Raw genomic sequence first — 24,042 nt, 5'->3', positions numbered from 1 at the left:
ATTTCAGATTCAGATTTCAGATTCAGATTTCAGATTCAGATTTCAGATTCAGATTTCAGATTCAGATTTCAGATTCAGATTTCAGATTCAGATTTCAGATTCAGATTTCAGATTCAGATTTCAGATTCAGATTTCAGATTCAGATTTCAGATTCATATTTCAGATTCAGATTTCAGATTCAGATTTCAGATTCAGATTTCAGATTCAGATTTCAGATTCAGATTTCAGATTCAGATTTCAGATTCAGATTTCAGATTCAGATTTCAGATTCAGATTTCAGATTCAGATTTCAGATTCAGATTTCAGATTCAGAATTCAGATTCAGATTTCAGATTCAGATTTCAGATTCAGATTTCAGATTCAGATTTCAGATTCAGATTTCAGATTCAGATTTCAGATTCAGATTTCAGATTCAGATTTCAGATTCAGATTTCAGATTCAGATTTCAGATTCAGAATTCAGATTCAGATTTCAGATTCAGATTTCAGATTCAGATTTCAGATTCAGATTTCAGATTCAGATTTCAGATTTCAGATTCAGATTTCAGATTCAGATTCAGATTTCAGATTCAGATTTCAGATTCAGATTTCAGATTCGGATTTCAGATTCAGATTTCAGATTCAGATTTCAGATTCAGATTTCAGATTCAGATTTCAAATTCAGATTTCAGATTCAGATTTCAGATTCAGATTTCAGATTCAGATTTCAGATTCAGATTTCAGATTTCAGATTTCAGATTCAGATTTCAGATTCAGATTTCAGATTCAGATTTCAGATTCAGATTTCAGATTCAGATTTCAGATTCAGATTTCAGAATCAGATTTCAGATTCTGATTTCAGATTCAGATTTCAGATTCAGATTTCAGATTCAGATTTCAGATTCAGATTTCAGATTCAGATTTCAGATTCAGATTTCAGATTCAGATTTCAGATTCAGATTTCAGATTCAGATTTCAGATTCAGATTTCAGATTCAGATTTCAGATTCAGATTTCAGATTCAGATTTCAGATTCAGATTTCAGATTCTTATTTAGAATTCAGCTTTAGATTTCTGATTCTGATTCAGTTGTAGATTTTGGTTCAGATCGTCAAAGGTCCTTAACTTATCAGAATATTTATTGAAGGTTTGGTCTTCTAGCAAGAATTTTAGTCCCACTTCTTCCCCATTGGATTTTCTCAGCGATTTTAAATTTCCTCAATGAATGACTGAAGTCATTCACGTTAAAGATTCTTCTTATTGGAATGGTCACCCTTACGCTCGCCCTCCGCTTTACGCGTAACTTCTTTGCGCGTGGGGAAAAAAACGTTGCGTATATGTTGCATCGCAGTAGCCATTTTTGTGGCGGAGTTTCCGGTTTCCGTGAAGCATAATTCAGAGTCGCGCTGTCAAAACGCAACCAAAACAACAAAGTTGCTGTTGTTGTTGTTTTGAAGATTGTTGGAGCAGCTTTTCCATTCAGTATCATTTAAGTGCTCTTTCCCAGTGGTTGTTCGGTTGTGTTCGATCAATGAGAGGGGCGGCTGCTTGCTGAAGTTGTGATTATTCATTTTTTAACATCTTTTTTTCTGTCTCCTGTTGCAAAAGTTTATACAAAGTGAAATATTTGCCGAATCAATCCGTGCTTGGGGAAGTGGGTGTCGTTAATGTTTGCCTTTATTTCTTGTCCAACCTTTTGGGAGCTGTTACATTGTGTTGAATCGCTCTAGATAAGCTGGTTGAGGGGTTGAAAATTTACAAAGTGCATAAAATATGTTGATTAGTGTCACGGTGCAGAAAATCTGGAGGCACCGAGCCTTTCGATTTGCAAATTGGGAGGTTTCTGCTTTTGTGTAAACGCACCTGGAGCGAATGCTCTTTATGCCCACAAGTTAATGCCAGAATCGAGGGTTGAATAATTTAGTGTCTCTTCATTGATAAGCGCATTTTTCACAGAGGTTGACGGCATTTAGTTGGGGTTCGACTGGAGGCAAGCGAAGCAAAGAAGTTCTTCCACTATTGAACGGCTTCCCTTTGCTGCTGTGTAACAGCGTTGAAGGAGAATATGTTATCAGGTTCATGGTTGTGTATTCTGGCACGTTCAAATCATAAGTGGTTTGAACTGCTTTAGTGTCGAAGAATGCCAACAATCTGTCTGCCAGTCAAGTGAAAATCACGTATAAGTGCTGTGTAGAACAGACATCGCAAGGATACCTTAAAGCTGCCGGGGTTTGATTAATTGGTGGCAGCTCGAGCTTTTCCATACTAAAGTCGTGTCGCCGGAAGGCGGCATTCACGAGTAAATCACGATGGATCTCGCCAGCCAAATGTTGTTCTGCCTGATATCCTGCGTGATTGGAGCGGTGCTGATGTTGATTCTCCAGGCGTACGTCTTCGTGCGCTACTTCCGCTTTTCGGAGCAAACGGACGACGATCAGCAGCAGGAACAGTGCAAGAAATCGGCCTACAGCGAACCGTACGTGCTACCGGATGTAAGTACACATACCTAGCCTTTGCCTTGCCTTTGGGCTTCCCCAATTTGTGTGTTTGATTTGTGCCTGCTTGTGTATCGATACGAAGAGGCGTGGTGAGCGAATGAATAATTCATTAAAGGGCTCTCATATGCACAACGTGAGGTGTTTTTTCTTCATATTTCACGTTTTGGTACCGGAGATTATCACAGGAAAACATATTTCTGGATTTCAATTTATAATTTTGAAAGATCTGGTTCTTCCTGATTTCAATACATTTGTCTGATTTGGTCTCCCACCTGTAGTTTTAGTGATATGGCGTGTGAAAATGATCAAATTGGTCAGTTTTTGCCAAAAAATATTTTAGATTACCGATAAACTAATAAAACTATATGAAACCTTAAAGCAGATTTTGAATGAATTAAATCTCGGAAAAGAACTTCCGTACCCTAGGCTCTATTGGGTCACGGCGATGTTGTGCTTTCTTGTGTTTATGGAAGTTCACGGTTTGGAAACAAGCTCGAAAACTAACATGAACCTGACAGGGCGGTAGCACATAACCTTATTCGATATGAGATCATAGAAACATAATTTAAAGGTGGTTTAATAATTATAATGACGTTTATTTTTTCTTTGATGATCCATGTTGATAAGGTGAATGGGAGTTGAAACACTTGCCCTCCCTTCCGTCGGACAAAAAGAGCGTTGCGCAGTGGTAATATCACAATTATATATAAGTTGATATTTCCACTTGTTGACCACCATGCGCGAGTTAGGTCAGAACAGATAGTATTGTGAAAGATAAACAACTGTAATCAATCTTTTAGGATAGTCTATTTAGGATACTGGATAGGTGGGTGATTTTGTAGTAGATACCATAATTAGTTGAATGAGAACGTTAACAATTAAGTACTGATATGGTAGATAGAAATAGAATAGATATATAATGGTATTCGTCTCCCCAATGCTCTAGTAAGTGTGCATTTGCGGTTTATGAATTTCGGAGGCTTATTCTTAAACCAAGCATTTTACAAGATCTAGAGGCTCATTGGATGAGAATGCTGTTTGAACAGATTTCTAAAAAAATCTTTTTCGTTGTAATAGGTACTTTTTTTTCTGTAGTAGATTTGTCTGTCGTTAAATTATATTTCAAATTCAAAGAAGAAAGAAGCCGTGATAGAAATGGGTAGATCTTCTCGTGCAAGATTTTAAAGTATCGAATAGTGGAAGTATCACATCAGATCTTGCGAACACGAACGGATCACTGATGAACACCAGTGAAACGGAACCTACGTGTTGGCCCCACGGCGTTAAACAAACGTCTTACTGTAAAATATGGTCCGAATAGATTATGGTCAGAATTGATTGTTTGACCTGATTTGATTTGATTTTTCATACAATTTGCTTAATAAAGTTTTATATTTTAGGTCCTTTATTTTTAAAGAAGTTCACTTAAAAACATAAAAATCTAAACAGGCTTTGAGCAAAGCATACGGTAAGACACGTTCTTCGTCGCAGGTGAGTGTTCTTTTATTATTATTATTATTATTATTATTATTTTTAATCTTACTGAAAAGAATATCAACAAAAATCAACCTCACAGCGATGCGTATGATAGTGGAAATGATGGATAAATCTATCATTTTCCAAACAATGGTAGTATTCCTTAGTGAAAACATCACAAATAACAGATGATGCATTTTATGTACTGTTGATAAGTGTTATAACAATCATATTGTTTTTTTTTTTGAATTTTTCAAAACTCTGTATAATTACTTTTTGTTTTCTGTAGAATTATAACGCCTGAGATTCAGATAGACAGATTCTGATTTTAGTTCTGTTTTTTGGTCGTTCTAGTTTTTTTTTGTATAATTACCGAGCTTCCACGCATTTGTTCTTAATCTCTTAACATTGACATAGTTGGAAACATTTGTCATTAGCTAATCTATATTAATCTCAGTAAAAACAATCAAAAATTCAAATTTATTGAAATGAGTAAGGCTAGGTGACAGGTAGGGAAAATTCAACTACGGTAAGATAGTGAACCCTTCTGACAATGATATCGAGACTTTGGCGTATGTTATCATACTGTTTCTGCTCGGTTGAATTGGAGGTTGGGTGAACTCGAAGCTCAAGTAGGGCCCAATTGTCCCAGTCCGTCGAGCACTATCTTAACGCTTCCCTAAACTGGTGCTTCAGAACCCTCGGGCTCTGTTGCCGCTATCCTACTCTAAGCTATTCTACTCTCATGTAAATTTTCCTCTTCTGTCCCCCGATCTGTTTTTCCTTTCCGGGTCAGCCAGGTAGCTCATAAACCCACACGAAAAAAATTAAATCTCGGAAAAGAACTTATTTTGATGTTCTTGTTTTGAAGATACATTGATACAAAGAATAAATATTCAATTTGTAGAAATTTGAATAGCTAATATTTCAACATCATTAAAGGAAGTCTTTGAATATTTGAAAACAAAAATTTCTACACATGTTACAACTTTTCTGAAGAAGATTTGACTTATGGTTTTTAAATATGAAAAATTCAATTTAGATTAAATTTTCGTCAAAATTTCTGTTTTTTTGCAAGTTTGTAATAAAATAACCAAAAAAAACCTCAATTACTTTTTTCTCAAGAATTGACATTAATAGAGATTTTTGGGAAAGTTGATCATTGAGTTAAAACCTTTATTTTCAAAATATTTATTTAATTGATTTTCACTTTTTTTCAAAAGTTATTTCGGAAACAAAAGCTGATGGAGAAAACTAAATGAGTATTTGGAATCAGCGCACCAAAAAACGTTAAATATAGGTTTTATAGGCAAAGAGCACCTCGGAAAATGTTAATTTTGTTGCCTTATGATATGAAATGAATGCTTCATGTTATATAATGTTTTTTATTCACGTTTATCTTATATCGGAAATTGTTATTTGGAATGTTGACTTCAGAAAATAAACATTTTTAAAATATTTCGGCTTATATGAATCGCCTATCTAACTTTAATTATTCATAGCTTAAATTAAGAAAGACCAAAGGGAAAAGTAAGGTAAAACCAGATATATCAAGATTAAAACGAAATAAATTTTAAGAAAATTCAAAATATAGGAAACGAAACCAAACTTAAAAACAAATTATAAATAAGCATAGTAGAAAAGTAAAAAAAGATTAAACAAAATAAAACAAGATAAAATATAAAACCAGCACAAAAACACGTTCGAGGTGAAAACTTATAAAACTTTTCAATACTAGAAGAAATAAGATACAAAAAGAAAATTACAATATTCAACTAAACAAAACAAAAGTTTAGGAATTTTTAAAATAAGAAAAATCAAACAATACAACATAAAACAAAGTATAACAAATTATAATCTGATAAAAATCGATTAAACAAAATTATTCTAGGAAAATTTAAAATACCACATTCAGCAAAGAAGTTTTGGATTAATTGGATACATTGAATTTTAAACATTTTAAAAATGAACATAATCTTTTGTTTAATCCTACTTTTGCTTAAATACTTTTTTCGTTTCGATTATAATCGTTTTATCATCATTATGGCATTCGCGACTTTATCAACGTTACAGTTGGCGGATCGTTTTTGAAAAACTTATCCGGTACAACTGTGTTCGATGTGATATAGCTCAGTTGGCAAGTCTGTTGTCTCCTGAGCAGATGTCCGCGAGTTCGAGAGTAAACATCGAACACAGTTGCTTAAATACGACTTTTACACTGCTACTGAAAATTTTCAATGTCAGGAATTTTCAATCTTTTTTTTTAAATATTTTCTAAGAAAAATTTCTTGATTTTGTTCAGATTGGCCCTTTTTTATTAATCTTTCAAAAATCGTCCTGAACTGCCCGTCTGTGAAGATACGTGTGGTAGCAAGTATGGTTGAAAATTGTCGTTTTTAAACATATTTGAAATGAATCAAACAATTTTGAATTACTTGGCACCTGTTTCGATATGTTTTGTACCAGATTTCACAGAAACTCAATCTCTTTGTAATGTAATTTGAAAAACTTTAAATTAGAGAAGAAAGAGTTTTCACTATACTTTTAACAAATTTTGTCAATTCACTTATTTTGATATACTTTTATAAAACAATCTGCGAATTTAAGATATTCACTGCGAAAAAGTGTTGATAAAAAGATAATTTTCGTAGTTTTTACAATTGGTAGTTTAAAAATTATTACTTTCAAAATTCTTTAAAGAATTTGCCGATATAAATGGTATTTCGCAAATAAAAAATTAATCACATATTTTCGTTGAAGAAAATCTAAAAAAAATCTTCAAATTATCCACAATATTTTTACTGGGCATCTTCATATCAGCGTTAAACCTTCACCAAAATTTTATTGATTCTCATTTTGAAAAACTTCCAAATCAATTATTTAAGAAAAGTGTTTTTTTTTTGTAATTGCTTTGAATTAAAAACTGAATATTTTATTATTTTTCTGCAGTATTTTACTGAATCGTTGTTTGAAAGTATCGAAATTTAATTATAAGTTTTTGTTCCAATTCTTCAATTTTTAAATATAAATTAAATTCTAAATATGATCATTAAAATCATATTTTTAGGTATGAAGTTTTCGGAACTTCATTTTTTTTGTTTTTTCTTGAATTTCAAGCTCTCATACTAGATTTTTAATTTTATTGTAACTGAATCCAAAAACATAAAAACCAATTTGCAACAAATAATTTAAGGAAAAAGTGAAAAGTCGTATTTTATCTTCATGCTCTCAATATTTACAAACTTTTTATATAATGTTTGAATTAATTTTAAGAATATTGAATAAAGAGTTGATTTTTGAAGGTTTACACAATTTCAATATTTCAGTGAAAAGTTCTAATCAATTGCAATTGAAATAACCAAACTTTCAGATTTAGAGTGGATTTTTTAACCTAAATAATTAAGATGGATTTCTACTCAAAATTTTAAATATTATTGTGTAGATGAGCTCAAAACAGTATCGACGATATAATTGGTACGAATCCTGAAATCCAGTCGTGTTGATCAAAAATTAGAAAAATGCCTTCCAAATGTTCAACTTGAACGATTGCCTTGTTTCCGAGAAAATAGTCGGGTATGGCGGAATAGCTTTACCTCACCTGGGAAAAATTAAAACATATGCAAGTTTTTGGAGCCTAAGCTTTAAAAACTGATTTTGGAAAAAAAAACTGAACTCGATTTTTTATCAGATTTTATCCATCACCTCTAGTTAGTTGAAAAGATATCATAAGAGATGTGCCGAATGGCCGAATACCGACTATTAGCCCTTTTCAAGAATTCGGTGAAACGAATATTATTAAAATAAAATGGCATGAACATGCAAAATCGTAAATAACCTAAAAATATGTTCAATAGTATCGTCTGCATCACCGAATATTCTGCGAAAAATACCATTGTGAGTAATATTTTAAAAGTGATGATAGAATTGATGAAAATAAATTAAATTTTTTGCATAGAAAACAAACAATGCGTGAACAATGTACTTACATACATACGCAGGTAACGCGAGCCTCTTACAGCTTTGAAGCAAAAGTACTAATCAAAGCAGGTAAAAAACACTGTTTTCTCGTGCTTTGTAAAGAATTTGAAGCATAACTAATATAAATACTCAACCAATAATCTAAGTTTGATATTTAAATGTAATTTCCTATCACCATCAAATCCTCATAATTGAAATTTATTTATATAATTTTTATCATAATTTAGTCTCAGATCAACTTTATCATAACCATTTCTCACTTAATTAACTTAACTTTGAAAGTGTTAAATTAAAGAATGGATTTTATTTATGAAAAATATTTAGTTGTTGTCAAGTCAGTTTCGGTATCTTTAATATGGGCTTTTGAGATGCATTCTGTAAGAGTCGGAGTTTGCAATGAAAACTAGACCAAGAAATGGAAATGTAGTATAAGATGTAGGCAACAAAAATCGAATCTGTTCAGGTGGAATCTGATGAAGAGGGGTAGAGGTTGCCAAATATCCACACTTGTGCACTGAGAGGGAGAAAGGGTTAAAAATCTAATTTTTTGTACACGTGATATCTGAACGGCCCCAAAGGCAATTTAACTCAAATCTTTTTTACTTCTTAAAAAGATCGAGATATATTGATACATCAAACATGGAGCTAAACCAATCTGCAGTAAATTGTAAGATAATAAAGTTTTGGTCGAAACAAGTTTGCAGGTATTTATTGAACATACCAACTATTTGGTGAATATTATCACAAAATGATCAAACAATGGTTATAGATTTAACGAAGTTAATCTGAAAAAATACATGTTCACTAAATATTCAAAAAGCGAAAAAAAAAACTCTTGAGCATAAAAGATTACTTATCAGATAAGCGATACGTTGTTTGATGACAGAGATACGAGCGAAATTAAATTGCATGTTTCCCATGATCCCAAACTTTTTACCGATACACCATACTGAAGCGTGAGCCCACACTTTTGAAAGACAAATTAAGTAGCTATTTTATCTGTTTAAAGCACTATGCAAGTTGCCTTTATGAAAAAAGGCAATGCAACTAGAAGTTGAAGTCATACTAAATTAACATATGCATTTTACCAAAAACATAGGAAAAAGGTTTGATCATCGACTTTAGAATGAGATCAAAAGAAATGCAATATGTCATAAGATATATGACCAAACAAATTTTCTTGTTTTTGAGGGGGTGATCCATAACTTAAGTAGCATATATTTATCCAGTAAATTCTAATTCAACGCTGTAAAGCAAACCAAAAGTTATTTGGTGAAATTCGTTCCGATAGGACCGCACCTAGTTAATGGTAACATTTTGAAAATCAGAGAGACCCCTACTTGAAAAATATTTTTAATTACATCATCCGGTTGTATCATCTGTTTGAAAATAATCCACTCAAGGTCTTGAGGGGCCATAATTAGATTGCCAGGATTTTTTCAACACGTATCCAGACGGACAAATCTGGGCAATTTTAAATGAAAACCTTGCAAAATCCGGACATTTGATTTCAAAATTGACAACCAAAATTCCGAGCAACATCCGGGCAAATTTTGTCAAAACCCAGAAATTACCCAACAAAAATTTTAAATAAAAATGAAAAAAAATTCTTTCAAAATTTGTTGACTGATTTTAAATCGTATTTCAAATTTTAAAATAAAACCTTTGAAGATTAGTTTTTTACAATTTACTCAAAAAAATTCGTTTTGGAGGCTTACATAAAAAGTCTTAACAACACAATTTGTTTTTTTGTTAGAATTGCCAAATAAAGTGAATAAATCCGGTCAAAATCTGTGCATTTTTCAATAAAAAAAAGAGCAACCGGGCCGGGCCGGACTGTTCCCAAATTTTGTTTTAAATATCCAAGCAAACCCGTATAAAACCGGGCAATCTGGAATCCTTAGGCATTAAAATGGAAGAAAGAGAAGGAAATCGAAATAATCGCATTTGTTTTTTCATCAAAAATGGATATTCGTTTGGCCGAATAGTTGAAAACGTTAATATTCGGATCATCTCTAATTTTATCAAAAAGGATAAAATTTGACAATAAAACATAAATGAGAAAAAAAAGACATGAAATACGATTAAACAAGATTGAAGCTAGATAAACAAGGATGATGAAAGAAGCTAGATCAAGATACAACAAGAAAAAAATAAAACAATAAATTGCTAAAGATAAATCAAAACTCAACCTGTTCAAAAAGCTCAAAATAAGATAAGAAAAATAAGAATTTTCAAGCAGAATCGGATAAAAAAGGAAACTTGACGAAACAAGACTTGACTAGATAAACACATAAAAAGTAATCAAGATATGAGAAAAAAAAAACTTTGATAAATAAAATAAAGCCTTTTATAAAAAGACAAATCTGGTTTTTAAAATAATACAAAACAAAATCAAAATTGTTTAAAAATACCAAAAACTTAAATCAAGAAAAAATGATTATATTGACAAGACTGATGAAATTTTTAAGATCAGATATTGAATTCATGAAGCTCAGAAAAACAAATGATTTGTCGAATTTGCTTTAACCTATATAATTTTTTTTTCCAATTATTGTTGTTAACCTAATTTTTTTCAATTGAACAAATTCAAGCTTTAGAAAAACATAATTTAATTTCATGGTTTATTTAAGAGACTAAGGTTTTAGTTCAGGTCAAAATATACAACTTTTAGGTCCAAATGATTTTAACATCTGGATGACATTCATCTCCTTCAAAATATTAAAATAAAATATTATATTTTAAGTTTAACTGAATTGGGAAAATTTCGGATCGATTTTTACATGCTAATTCTCATTTTTCTATATCATCTCGACGTCCACTGTGCAAAATTTATTGCAATACACGCCAGCGGAAGCTTTTTATTTCCTTATTAGGCTGGAACAAATATCAATTTCTTCTTTTGTCACCCCCCCCCCCCCCCTTCAAAATTTCCAAAATCCGAAGGGGGGAATTAATAAAGTTTGAAGTTTTTTAAGTAAATTTCAAATAAAAATTCAAATATTCGAAAGATTACAAGATCAAAAACCAAATTTTGGAAGACGGAAGTCAACACACATTTTGTATTCTTGATTTAATTGATTTTTTTGTTAAAAAAAAACTTGATTTAAAGGTTTCATGCAATGATATAGTATTTAATTTAGTTGCATACAAGCTTTCGTGCAATTTATTCCAATTTATTTGTTTTTCGCATTATTTTTTATTGTCCCCCCCCCCCCCCCTCGCGATGTTCCAACTCCGAGTGAAAAGAAAGAATTTGAAATTTGTTCCGGCCTTATTGTTACAAAAAGTTGATCCGATTAAAATTTAAGCTTTAAAAAGGAATAAAGTATTCTCAAATTGTTCCGTAAAAACTTGTTTTCAATTGCGTGATATTAGTAAGCAGATTACTTACTTACTTTACTTAATGATCCCGCGCCGATCCACCGGTGCATAGGGCCGTTGTAAAAGACCTCCACTGTTGACGATCCGGAGCCAGCGTCTTCACCTGGTCCCAGTCAAGATTCTCGTCGACAGTTCGGATTTCAGCGGCTAGGCTTCGCCGCCACGAGTTTCTGGGTCTGCCTCTTCTTCGATGACCTTCTGGATTCCAATCTAGCGCTTCTCTGCAAATCTCGTTTTCATCTTTTCGCAGTGTGTGCCCAATCCATCTCCACTTACGTTCCCGAATCTCGATTTCTAGCGCCCTTTGATGACACCGGCGATGTAGTTCCTCATTCGAGATCCAGTTGCCAGGCCACCAAGCGCGGATGATATTCCGCAGGCAGCGGTTTACAAATACTTGCAGTTTTCGCGTCGTCACCGCATATGTGCACCAAGTTTCGCACCCGTACAGCAATACGGATTTGACGTTTGAGTTGAAGATTCGGATTTTTGTTCGTAGAGAGATCTGGCGTGACCGCCAGATGTTTCGGAGACTCGCAAACGCAAATCGGGCCTTTCTGATCCGGGTTTCGATGTCTTTCCTGGTACCACCATCAGGCGTTATCTGGCTACCAAGATACTGGAAGCACTCCACTTTCTCCACTTGTTGCCCAGCTACCATGAAACTGGAGGGATTTGCTGTGTTGATCTCCATAGACTTGGTCTTTCCGACATTGACTTTGAGACCTGCTGCCTTGGAACTTTCGGTGAGGTCGTCGAGTTTGCTCTGCATATCCGGTTGTGTTTGGGCGAGCAAAACAATATCGTCAGCCAGGTCAAGGTCGTTCAGTTGCTCCATTGTTGTAGGATTCCACGGCAATCCTCGGTTCGGTGCACAGTCGATCGATCCAGTCAGAATCTCATCCATTACGATGAGAAAAAGTAGCGGTGATAAAATACATCCTTGTCTCACTCCAGCAGTTACCGGGATTGGTTCGGACAAGACACCATCGTGCAAGACCATGCATGAAAATGCCTCGTATTGTGCTTCGATGAGATGGACTAGTTTCTCTGGGACCCCTCGTCGCCTTAGAGCCGCCCAGATGTTTTCATGGTTAAGTCGGTCGAATGCTTTTTCGAAATCAACGAACACCAGCAGAAGAGAGTCCTGGAATTCGTTGATTTGTTCCAGTATGATTCGTAGCGTTGTGATGTGGTCCACACATGATCTTCCGGATCGGAATCCAGCTTGTTGCCGTCGGAGTGTAGCGTCAATTTTCTCCTGGATCCTGTTCAGGATCACTTTGCAGAGTACTTTGAGGGTTGTACAGATCAACGTTATGCCTCGCCAGTTACCGCACTCTGTCAGGTCTCCTTTCTTCGGGACCTTTACGAGGATACCCTGCATCCAGTCGGCCGGGAATGTTGCAGTATCCCAGATGTCGGCGAAGAGACGGTGCAACATTTGTGCTGACAGGGCAGGGTCGGCTTTCAGCATTTCAGCAGGGATGCAATCGATCCCAGGTGCTTTGTTGGATTTCATGTTCTTGATTACCGCTTCTATTTCAGCCAGCGAAGGCGCTTCCGAGTTGACGCCATTTATGCGACTTACTGTTGGCGCTTCGAGCTGCGGATTCTGTTGGCCATCGCTATTCGTGACTCGGAAGAGTTGTTCGAAGTGCTCAGTCCATCGTTTGAGCTGATCTGTTCGATCGGTCAATAACTGACCTGCTCGGTCTTTCAGCGGCATTCTTGCATCTGTCCTTGCACCACTGAGGCGGCGAGAAATGTCATAAAGTAATCGGATATCTCCATTGGCGGCGGCTCTTTCTCCCTCTTCGGCTAGGGAGTTTGTCCAGGCTCTCTTGTCTCGTCTACAAGCTCGTTTAACTGCCTTTTCCAGCTCCGCATATCGTAAGCGGGCGGCTGCTTTGGCTGACCCGGTACATGCCTGCTCAATTCCGACTTTCGCCTTTCTCCGATCATCGACCATCCTCCAAGTTTCATCCGACATCCATTCACTTCTTCTTCCACACACTTTACCAAGAGTACCATGGCTCGTCGTGATAAAAGCATTCTTGATTCCACACCACTGTTCTTCGACTGTTCCGTCTGTTGGCAATTCCGAGGCTCGGGATTCTAGCTGTTCAACGTATGCCCTTTTCACCTCTGGATTCTCCAACCGGCGGACGTCGTATCGACACCCGACTTTCTCCTCGCGCCGTTGGACACGCGCAACTCTCAGTCGTATTTCGCCAAGGACGAGGTGATGGTCAGATGCAATGTCTGCGCTTCGTTTGTTGCGGACATCAAGAAGGCTCCTTCTCCATTTTCGGCTGATGCAGATGTGGTCAATTTGATTTTCTGTTCGGCCATCTCGGGATACCCAAGTGACCTTATGTGCTGGTCGATGGGGGAAGAGCGATCCACCGATCACCATGTTGTTGTTGCCACAAAATTCTACAAACAGCTCTCCGTTTTCGCTCATCTGTCCTACACCATGGCGCCCCATGATGCGCTCAAGGTCCTGATTGTCGGAGCCAATCTTTGCGTTGAAGTCGCCCAAATGGATTTGAATGTCACCCTTCGGAATTTTCTCTACCACGCTGTTCAGTTGACTGTAAAACTGCTCTTTCTCCTGCAAGTCGGCAACGTCAGTTGGCGCATAACACTGGACCATTGTAAGGTTTCTAACCCGTGTTCTGAATCTGGCTACGATTATTCTTTCGTTTATTGGTTCCCATCTAATGAGGGCCACGTAGGCCTGCGGGCTTAACAGGAAACCAACTCCTCGTTCCCGAGTAGCGTGTTCTCCTCGTATGCCAGAGTAAAGCAGGACTTGCCCGGATTGTGTCTTGTGTTCTCCAGTATTAGGCCAACGGACTTCGCTCAGTCCCAGGCGGCTAGCCTCTCTAGCAAGTTGTTCCAGTTTGCCTTGTTGGGCAAGGGTTAAAACGTTCCAAGTTCCAATTCGTGTCCGTGTTTTCATGCTAAAAGTCGTTGCCAAAGTTCCAGGTCGGTCATTTCTTTCGGATTCCGTAACAATTTCAAGTCGGGAACAGTAGGTTGTTAGCCTAAAGTCCCTATCCCGCGATGGGGCTGCCATCTTGGCCTTAGCTGGCGGGAGCCGCATTTCATAGATTCAGCCGCTCGCTGCGAGACAGACGCTGCTTGAGCCGCCCCTGACCTGGAGAACAGACGCTCGGTTGTTGTTGCACGCCGCCCCTGACCTGGGGAACAGACGCGTGCGGCCACCTTCTCAGTCTGCATGCGACCAAAGCATCCACCGGGGTTGGGTACCCGATCTCCGCTTAGGTTACTCGCACCCCAGCCGGCACCGCGGGGAGGTAGAGATAGGAGTTGTGAATAAGAGGTGATATGACCACTATGGGGTCTCGTGTTGCACATTATCCACCATTTACCAGCCAAAGTAAGCAGATTGGAAATTAATATTAAGATTCAATGGATGTAAGTTATTCATGATAAAAGCTTCAAGCTCAGAAAAAAAATCAAAGTGAGAATAAAAAATTGCACACAATAAAATGAAAATAGAACTTTTAACCCTCATCCGCATTAGAGTGTAAGTTTGAAGGCTTGTAACTTTTTTCAGAAACTTCAAAATACAAAAAATTCTTCGGGGACCCCAAATGATTTCAAAAGTTCCTGAATATTGTACCTTTACTTTTTTATGGACGAACCATGGAAGCCTGGACAAAAAAACTCCCTTTTCCGACTTAGTAATATCTATCTAAGTCGTTCGAATTATAATTAACTTCATATAAAACTTATATCAATAGAAACCTTGTAATGTCTGAGAAACCTACTTTTCATTTGATTGCTATTAAATACTGTTTGAGCAATGGAAGAGTTTTATGAAAAATATGACTACAAATTTTATGGAAATTCTAACATTTTGCGGTCTTCAGATTTTCGATGCAACGAAAATTGAATTTACTGAATTTTTTTAAAGTTCACTACTTTGCGTGATTTTTTTACAAATTGAAATTTCATCTGTTGTGGTCCACTGTCAGGTTGTACCCGGAATTTCTGTGCTTTTACTTTGTTTGGACCAATCAAAAGTATATTCAATGGAAAGCAAATTGATTCTACAATCTAGTGAAGTGCAACTATTCACGCTGTGAGATTGCACAAAAATATGAAAATTTTAAACGTAAAATCATTCCTGAATTTCTAGAACCACCAGCAGCGCGTCCAGCAAAACGTGTTTGTTTGCTCTCCGAGTAGGTACGGTGGGTGGTGATTTGGGCAGAGAGCCAACCCGAGAGACGAAATAATGGCAAATATTTTTTTGGGCGTGCAATAGGGGAAAGGTTTCCTAAATGGGCCTATCGGGTTAAATGACCCTACGGCTGTTTGATGAAATGGCTGACTATACAGCTTATCTGACCAATGCATTTTGAGGGTGATACGCTTAGAACATAAGGCAAGAAAGAATTTTATGAATTTACAAACTCAAAAAAATTCAAAAAATCATACAAGGTTTTGATACATTTTGATGTAATATTTCGACTTTTAAAAATTATACGTAAAGAAGCTAAAAACAAAAACAAGAATGGTTTTTGTTTCTTACTCAAATGAGCTTTAGAAACTAAACATATTCCAGCTTTTGTGGAAGTTTAATTATAATTATATAGTGGAATAATAGAGTGTTTTTGTATGCCCCCATCATGTTTGTAAAATGCCTCCATCCTAAAACAACAGGTTAAATAGAATAAATAAATGATTTTTATCATTGAACCTTCAAATCTAAGCTCTGAATAACATCTTAAGAGAGAATTGAAGATCTAAAGAACAGATTTGATAAAGTTTTTCTCATGGATGAACTGCCTCCATAGTATGGCAACCCTAACTTTTGTTTTATTCCATAAAATTATAATATACATAGATTTTTATAAAACTTCAGCTTTGTTGTACGGAAATTATTACTTTCTAGCAATTTCACTGAAATTTTAAGGAAATATTGCCCAAAAAACAAAAATTTTGTTCAAAACATAAATAGGCGCATTTAGCCCGCACGGTTTGAGGTTCGGCATTTTAGACAACACTTATAATAAAATCATTTTCTTGAAAACAGAAGAAAATTTTAACATAAAAATTACTTCAATGTATAGAAAACAGATGCCTGCACACGTGTATATAGTTCTTGTACACATATTCGATGTGATATTTGATTAAATCAGTGTTCTGCTTAATAGGCGCATATAGCCCGCTCTTCCCCTATATGAACTACAGCAGTTTTCCTGAGGCGTGATTTTTTCGGATTTTTTTTTCTTTCATGCTGAATAACGAGAAAACTAGTACTTTAGCTAAATATAATGTTCTAAACATATTTTACTGACAGGGCTTGTGATATAGCTCAGTTGGCAAGTCTGTTGTTTCCTGAACCGATGTCCGTGAGTTCGAGCCCAAGAGTAAACATCGAACACAGTTGTACCGGATAGTTTCTCAATAACGATCCGCCAACTGCAACGTTGATAAAGTCGCGAATGCCATACAAATGGTAAAACGACTATAATCGAAACAAAAAAAAAATATTTTATTGACATTACAAAGGTTCTTTTGATATAAGTTTCTTTGGAAAATTTCTTTGGCTATTGTGGTGAAAAATGGTTAAAATACAGTTTCTTGTTTGTATTTGCGGTAGTTTAGTGAAAAATGCCATGATTGGCAAGAATCTGTTATGTGTTGTTCAAATTTCGTTTCAGTGGCACAAAATGACCAACTCCAGTAATTTCGAAGCAGCCAATTCCACCAACCCAATTGTCCCCTGTTCTTTTCAGAACGGAGAAATTGAGTTATTAAAAAGTGGGAATTGAAGAAAAAGGATGCAATCACCTAAAAAATTGATGAGGCGAGGTATTGGTGAGGAAAACAGACCGAAACAATGAATAGAGATGTGAGCGTTAAAAGAAGGGAGATACCATGAGTAAAATAGTAATTTTTTTTTTAAATATTTTTGCAATTATTTAATACTAGCTGATCCCGTACGAACTTCGTTTCGCTTAAAATCATAGGTACGTCAAAATGAGTTTAGAAAATGAATTCGAAACATTCTTTCGACAATTTTGGGGAAAAAATTCAACAGTGTTTAAAGTCGCTACTATTACTATTACTTGAAATTCGAATTAAACGGTTGATTGGCTTTTTATTAAAATTTATGTGAGAGTGTTTTCTTCTCGATCGGTTGCAAAATCTAGACATTATGGCAGAAACATGTACTATTTGTTTGTGTGCACGACTCTTTTGCTTGACTTAAATTGGTATCAATTAACTGCCTCCAACAAAATTATTGCACAAAACACTGAACTTTCAATGAAACCCTCCTTTTCTGTCCCATGGCCCGAAATTCGATAATTGAAACCAATTTTACGTTCCTCAAAACTCCCTTGTGCCATTTTTTCTTTTCAAATTATATGTAAAATAACGTCAGGAACTTGAAAACAGTGATCAGTGAATATAGACGCCCCTTTCGCCGACCCTTGACACGGAACATGCTACCTGGAGTCAATTGCTCATAGTTTATAACCCTCATCTGAACATTTTCATCTCAATCCGATGCATGATGATCACGACAATATCGCGAAAACAGTGAGCAACTAACATGGACGGCCTTTTTTTGACCACGATTAAAAACTTGACACCTGAAATCAAATATCTTTTCTGTTGAACTCCCATATACCAATCTTCATTACAATTCTATGCTCAATCAAGAGAATATCGTAAAAACAGTGAACAGATAATAACCCCTTTTGCCGACCCCTGAGTCAAGATTTGAAACCTGAAAGCAAAAGAGCGTCCCTCAAAACTCCTATGCGGAAATTTTCATCTCAATCCAATGTAGAATAACGTCAAAATAGCAAAAACATTAAAGTTGGGTATGGACGACTCCTTCAGCCGACTTCTGATCCGCAATTCGAAACTTGAAATCGATTGCTCGTCTTTCAAAACACTCATGTGCAAATTTTCATCACAATCCGGTGTATAATAACACCAATATCGCAAAAACATTAACCAGTGAATATGGACGACCCCTTTGGCCAACCCCTGACCCTAAATTTGATAACTGGAATCGATTGCTCGTCTCTCAAAACACTCATGTGCAAATTTTCATCACAATCCAATGTAAAATAAAGCCAATATCGCAAAAACATTAATCAGTGGATATGGACGACCCCTTTTGTGGACCTCAAACCCTAAATTTGATAACTGTAATCGATTGTTCGTCTCTCAAAACACTCATGTGCAAATTTTCATCACTATCCGATGTATAATAACGCCAATATTGCAGAAACATTAATCAGTGGATATGGACGACCCCTTTTGCCGACCCCTATCCCTAAATTTGATAACTGTAATCAATTGCTCGTCTCTCAAAACACTCATGTGCAAATTTTCATCACAATCCGGTGTATAATAACGCCAATATCGCAAAAACTTTAATCAGTTATATGGACGACCCCTTTGGCCAACCCCTGACCCTAAATTTGATAACTGCAATCGATTGCTCGTCTCTTAAAACACTCATGTGCAAATTTTCATCACAATCCGACGGAAAATAACGTCAATAACGTGAAAACAATATTTGTCTTGTATGGACGACCCCCTTCAGAAGGGGTCGTCCAAAAATCTAAAAACATTTTTCATCATTCCTGGTCCTAATGAGCATCCATGCCAAATTTCAGATCTCTAGCTCTTAAGACGGCTGAGTCTATAGAGGACAAACAAACAAACAAACAAACAAACAAACAAACAGATAATTGCTTTTTATATATATAGATTTTTAATTTTTTTTGTCAATTTATAAAGTATTGACAAATTTATTAAACAACACTGCTTGTGCCAAACGAGGTATTAGGGTTAGTTGCCCTACTTTGGACCCTTTAAGCGGTGGTTTTTAAATAATCAAGGTTTTCTCACAATTGGACAGGAAATTTATATCCTTCAGGAAGTTCATTTATAAGTCCTGATCTTATCTACAAGTTTCAATGAAAATTTTCAACATGGGTTTCGCCATTATTGAGAGATTTGCAAAGATATGGATGATTTAAATTGCCAACTTTGAACCTACTGTTCCTATTTTAGACTGGACCGGTTCCTTTCATTGGACCTAGAACTAAAACTCCTATAAAAAGTTTGATTTTTCGAAAATAAATAAACAAATTTATTGTAAATGTAAACTTAAATCAATTACTATAATAAAACAGTATTACAGCTTTTTAATATTTAAAAAACTAAAATTTCTGTTATGAATATCACAAACACTTTTATTCCCCGTCAGCTCTATCAGCAAAACGATAGCTGAAACTTTATTGTGTTTACTTACTTATAGTTTATTTGCGTAAATCTGGCAAAAATGTTGGAATTATTCAATATTGGTTCTGAATTATGCCCCAATTAAAAATTCGCAACATTGTTGATTTGTTGGTTTTGATACAAAGATTTGGTGATGTCAGGTCTAAACATGGAACATCAAAGTCGAAAGTTTCCTATATTTGGACCCTTTGCAAATTTTCCGAGTTTTCCATTGATTTTCATGAATTTTTGGAAAAATGGGTAGTATGGTTCATATTCTTTACAGTGAAAGTAATTTCCCTTTAAACTTTGGCTTGGAATGTAAAAAATCGTGATTTTTCCTTAAACACTCTAATTTCTCAATACGCGCCCCACTAAATGAGCTGTTTGATTTACCACTGATGAAGAGGTACATTTTTAAAAACGTTGAAAATTTTATCAGAAAGACTTTTAATGGCAAAAAACGGTATGGTAGGGTTCAGGAAGAATAAGAGTTCATTGTGTGCATAGGAATATCTTTATTTTATGTCAGCAAAATGAATTATTTTCAATTTTCGGCATTTTAGGACTAAAGTAGGCTCTAGGTCCAAAGTAGGAGCACTCACCCTACTTGAAAAGAAGTCATTACAACTTGTAAATTGGCATGGCAAGGTAACATGACTCAGTTCAACTACATTCACTCATGCAAATACTACTTAAAAATTCGGCAAGAATTCATTTAGGAGTTTTGATACTAAATGAAGCTTATAAGACCTCAGGCTCTGAGAAATGCAAACCTGTCTCCAAATCGTTTCAACCTAATAGCCATATATGTATTTTTTTTTTAAATATGGTAGTTAATTGAATTGTTTCATTCTTCTAAATAATCATTTGCAATACTATCAATTACAAATTGATAGTGTTCTCATTCGCGTACACTATCCACACTTCTAACCCAAATGTTTTCCAGGATTCAATGGTCTCAACTTGAGATTCTCAAGTCTAGAAGGTCACAAGTAAATATTATAATTATCTACGCCTACTAGTTTGGAAAAAAATCCCATTTTTCTTCAAAAGTAGGAAAAACCGTAAGAGGTATCATTAGCTGGAGATATCTGTCATCAGTCCTTTATTTTTTTTTTTTTTTTTTAGATCGGAGACGTGTTCGAAATTGTGAGGGACGCTTATTTAACCATAGAAAACAGCTCAATATGTGACTTTCATTTTTTTGTGTTCAGACACTAAAAAAGTCTATTTCCTAACGAGCTGAAACTTAAAACAGTAGATAAAAACGTTTAAAAAGGCATTTTAAATGTACTTTTGCCGAAAACGCAGAGCACCATTAAATGAAAAAAAAAATCACACCGAGTCAACAAGTTAAAGTAAAAACACTTTTTAAGAATGATTAAATTGAAAAATCAAAAATTTAATGATGATGAAAATGAAGGCTTACAATGCGCACATCATGTTGCAGCGCGTACATTATAGATCAAGATAATTTAACGACCATAAGAACTTATTTTTCGGTGCTCAAAAATTATTATATTTTCGTCACTTGAGAACCTAGTTGGTTTTTTTTTTAAATATTTCTGTAGAGCAGATAAGGGGATTTTTTTTTGCTGAAAAAATCAAACTATAAGAACTACAAAAACAGACATCTGCAACTCTTTTAATCACTATATGCACCATGAAAACGGCTTTTCTTTTACAAATTTCGAAGAATATGAAGTTATAAATGCAGTTTATGAAGTCACATCAAACGCCATCGGCTTGGATGGACTCCCCATAAAATTCATTAAATGTTTACTTCCTTTACTTTTGAAACCGTTGCTCCATCTATTCAATGTTAGAATTCTCACTTCCACATATCCTACCGCATGGAAGAATTCTATGATAATACCAATATCTCTACTTTGAGTAATTTACGCCCTATAAGTATACTATGTGCTATTTCGAAAGTATTTGAACGTTTGCTCAAAAGACAAATTGTTCTTTATATAGAAAATAATAATCTCTTCAATGAAAATCAGTCAGGCTACAGATCTGGACATAGCACTAAAACAGCCATGATTAAAATATGTGATGATATTGAAAAATCTCTTGACGAAGGAAATTATGTCATCCTCGTGCTCTTAGACTGCACCAAAGCATTTGATACCATTTCTCATAGAAAAATGTGTGAAAAACTAAACAATAATTTTAATTTCTTACCATCGGCAGTTAAATTGATTGCTTCCTATTTAGAAAACAGACAACAAGCAGTCATATGTAACAACAAATTATCTAGTTTTCTATCAGTGAGTTCCGGAGTGCCTCAGGGCTCTGTTCTAGGACCAATTTTATTCAGCTTATACATCAACGATCTTCCTAACATAATCCAGTTCTGTTCAATACACATTTTTGCAGACGACATTCAGCTTTATATTTCTAGCAAAGATGCGAATATTTATGAGATATGTCGTCTTGTAAATAACGATTTAGAATCACTGCGTTCTTGGGCATCAGCACATTTCTTAACATTAAATGCCTCCAAATCTAATGCCTTACTTACCACGCGTGGAAGTGCATCAGAAAGCCCAATCATAAAACTTGGAAATGATCGTATTGAGTTCGCCGAAAAAGCAATCAGCTTAGGGTTTACAATAAACAAAAAGTTTTCATGGGATAACCATGCTCTAGTTCAGTGCGGAAAAGTTTACGGCACATTGAGAAACTTACGACTAAAAGCAGAGCTTTTAAATGAGAATGTTAAGCTGAAACTTTTTAAATCGATTATATTACCTTACTTTATATCCATCGATTTTCTTCTGCCTTCTGTTTCAGCGCAAACACTTGATAGAATCAAAGTTGCTCTAAATAATTGTGTGCGTTTTGTTTACAACCTTTCTCGATATGATAGAGTCTCACATCTGCAACATAAACTTTTGTGATTCTCTTTTTACGATTTCATAAAAGCTCGAACTTGTATAATTTTCAAACAAATAATAACTACAAAATGTCCCAAATATTTGCATTCAAAATTGCAGCCTTTCCGAAGTTCGCGAGTTAGAAATTATTTGATTCCTTCTTACACGACTGCGTCATACGGTAGTTCTTTTTTTGTTAGAGGTGTTGTAAATTGGAATTCATTACCCAGTCACTTAAAATCTAATATGAATTTGAATACATTGAAGAAGCAATGTTTGGTTAGTTTTAATCGTAATTAGAAATATTTCAAACAAATAGTATAATGAGAGATAAACTTATTTTTTTTCTTGAGGTGCATATTAGTGATACACAATACTACGCGTTGTAGCATTAAAAAGATGTAGAATCTTACGCTATAAATAAATGAAAATGAAATGAAACTGTTCCTCTTTAAAATTTATTTGAGAAAATACGTACCGTCAAACGGGGCATCATGCAAAAGCAGGGTTAGATGCAACATTTGTTTACCACAACACTCATTCAATTTTTATTTCAAAATACTGTAATAAAGTTATCGTTGAATGATAACAAATTGATGATGACATAGTTTTTAACATCGTGAAAGAGTTTTTTAAAGTTTTTGTGTCTCATAAAAAATTTAAAAAATCGATCAATAGATGTACATTTTTTTACATTTTTCGATGCCGTAAAAAACTTTACCTCGTACGACGGATTGGCTTAATGAAATCACCTACAAACTTTATATTGCTTTCATTATACAATACCAACACTGTTCGTGTATAAATATTTTTCAGACAATCACCAAATATTTTAAAATAAATATTTTTATAATTCAGTTAGCTGACTGGGGCAAAATGCAACAAAATGCAAATCAGTACTAAATCTCATAAATCGCGTTTCCATGTGCTGGAATATGACTGTTTTGCATTATGCGTTTGTTAACATTAAAATTTCATCCATCCTAAGATTTATTTACATGATTCAAGATAATAGAATATTTTGTAGTATTTTTTACCCCTAAATGTATGCAGCAGATTAACACTTTTTTCTTAAAAACATTTTTGACAGAAAAAATGTAAAATTTAATTCCAACGTAACCAAAAACTACTGTAATTGGTACTTTGTGCGTTATGACATCACAAATGTATAAAAAACTTTTAATTTTCAATCGTTTTCATTTGATTTTTCAATAATTACAGAATTTGTTGCAACTTACCCCTTTTTCTTAGTAGGGTGAAAATCGCATGTTTTTGAAAATTTAAAAATAACTGTTAAAACCAATAATTTTTCTGATTACATCAATTTAGTGTCCCATCAATCTTAAAACTTTGGATGTACAAGAGGAATGATTATCTGTAGGCATTAAGATTTTAGAAGCCATTGAAGTTGAAAAATGTTGCATGTTGCCCCAGTTGACGGTATTTCCTTAGAAAAGAGGGGTGTCCAGTTCACTCCGGGTGCTCGTTATGCCCATATTTTTCCTTCAAACATAATTTATACACGAGATCGTGTAAATACCATACGAAGTGT

General features: G+C 34.9%; 1 protein-coding gene across 5 annotated transcripts in view; it reads left to right on the top strand.

Moving 5' to 3' along the window:
* The first annotated feature begins 1,449 nt into the window (after window positions 1-1,449).
* The window catches only part of LOC129756294 (PDZ domain-containing protein 8), a 109,539-nt gene continuing 86,946 nt past the window's right edge, over window positions 1,450-24,042 (top strand). Inside the window, exons 1-2 of one of the 5 annotated variants that reach the window (XM_055753120.1) lie at window positions 1,450-1,631; window positions 1,934-2,469. In XM_055753120.1, the coding sequence (XP_055609095.1) occupies window positions 2,287-2,469 (183 nt within the window). In that variant the 5' untranslated portion in view covers window positions 1,450-1,631; window positions 1,934-2,286. Of the gene's footprint in view, window positions 2,470-24,042 lie in introns of all 5 variants that reach the window. The other 4 variants (XM_055753121.1, XM_055753122.1, XM_055753119.1 and 1 more) reach the window with 4 other exon arrangements.

This window comes from Uranotaenia lowii, chromosome 3 (assembly GCF_029784155.1).
Source record: "Uranotaenia lowii strain MFRU-FL chromosome 3, ASM2978415v1, whole genome shotgun sequence".
NCBI lineage: Eukaryota > Metazoa > Arthropoda > Insecta > Diptera > Culicidae > Uranotaenia > Uranotaenia lowii.
The sequence above is the reverse complement of the archived record's forward strand: the minus strand, read 5'-3'. Positions and strand labels throughout refer to the sequence as shown.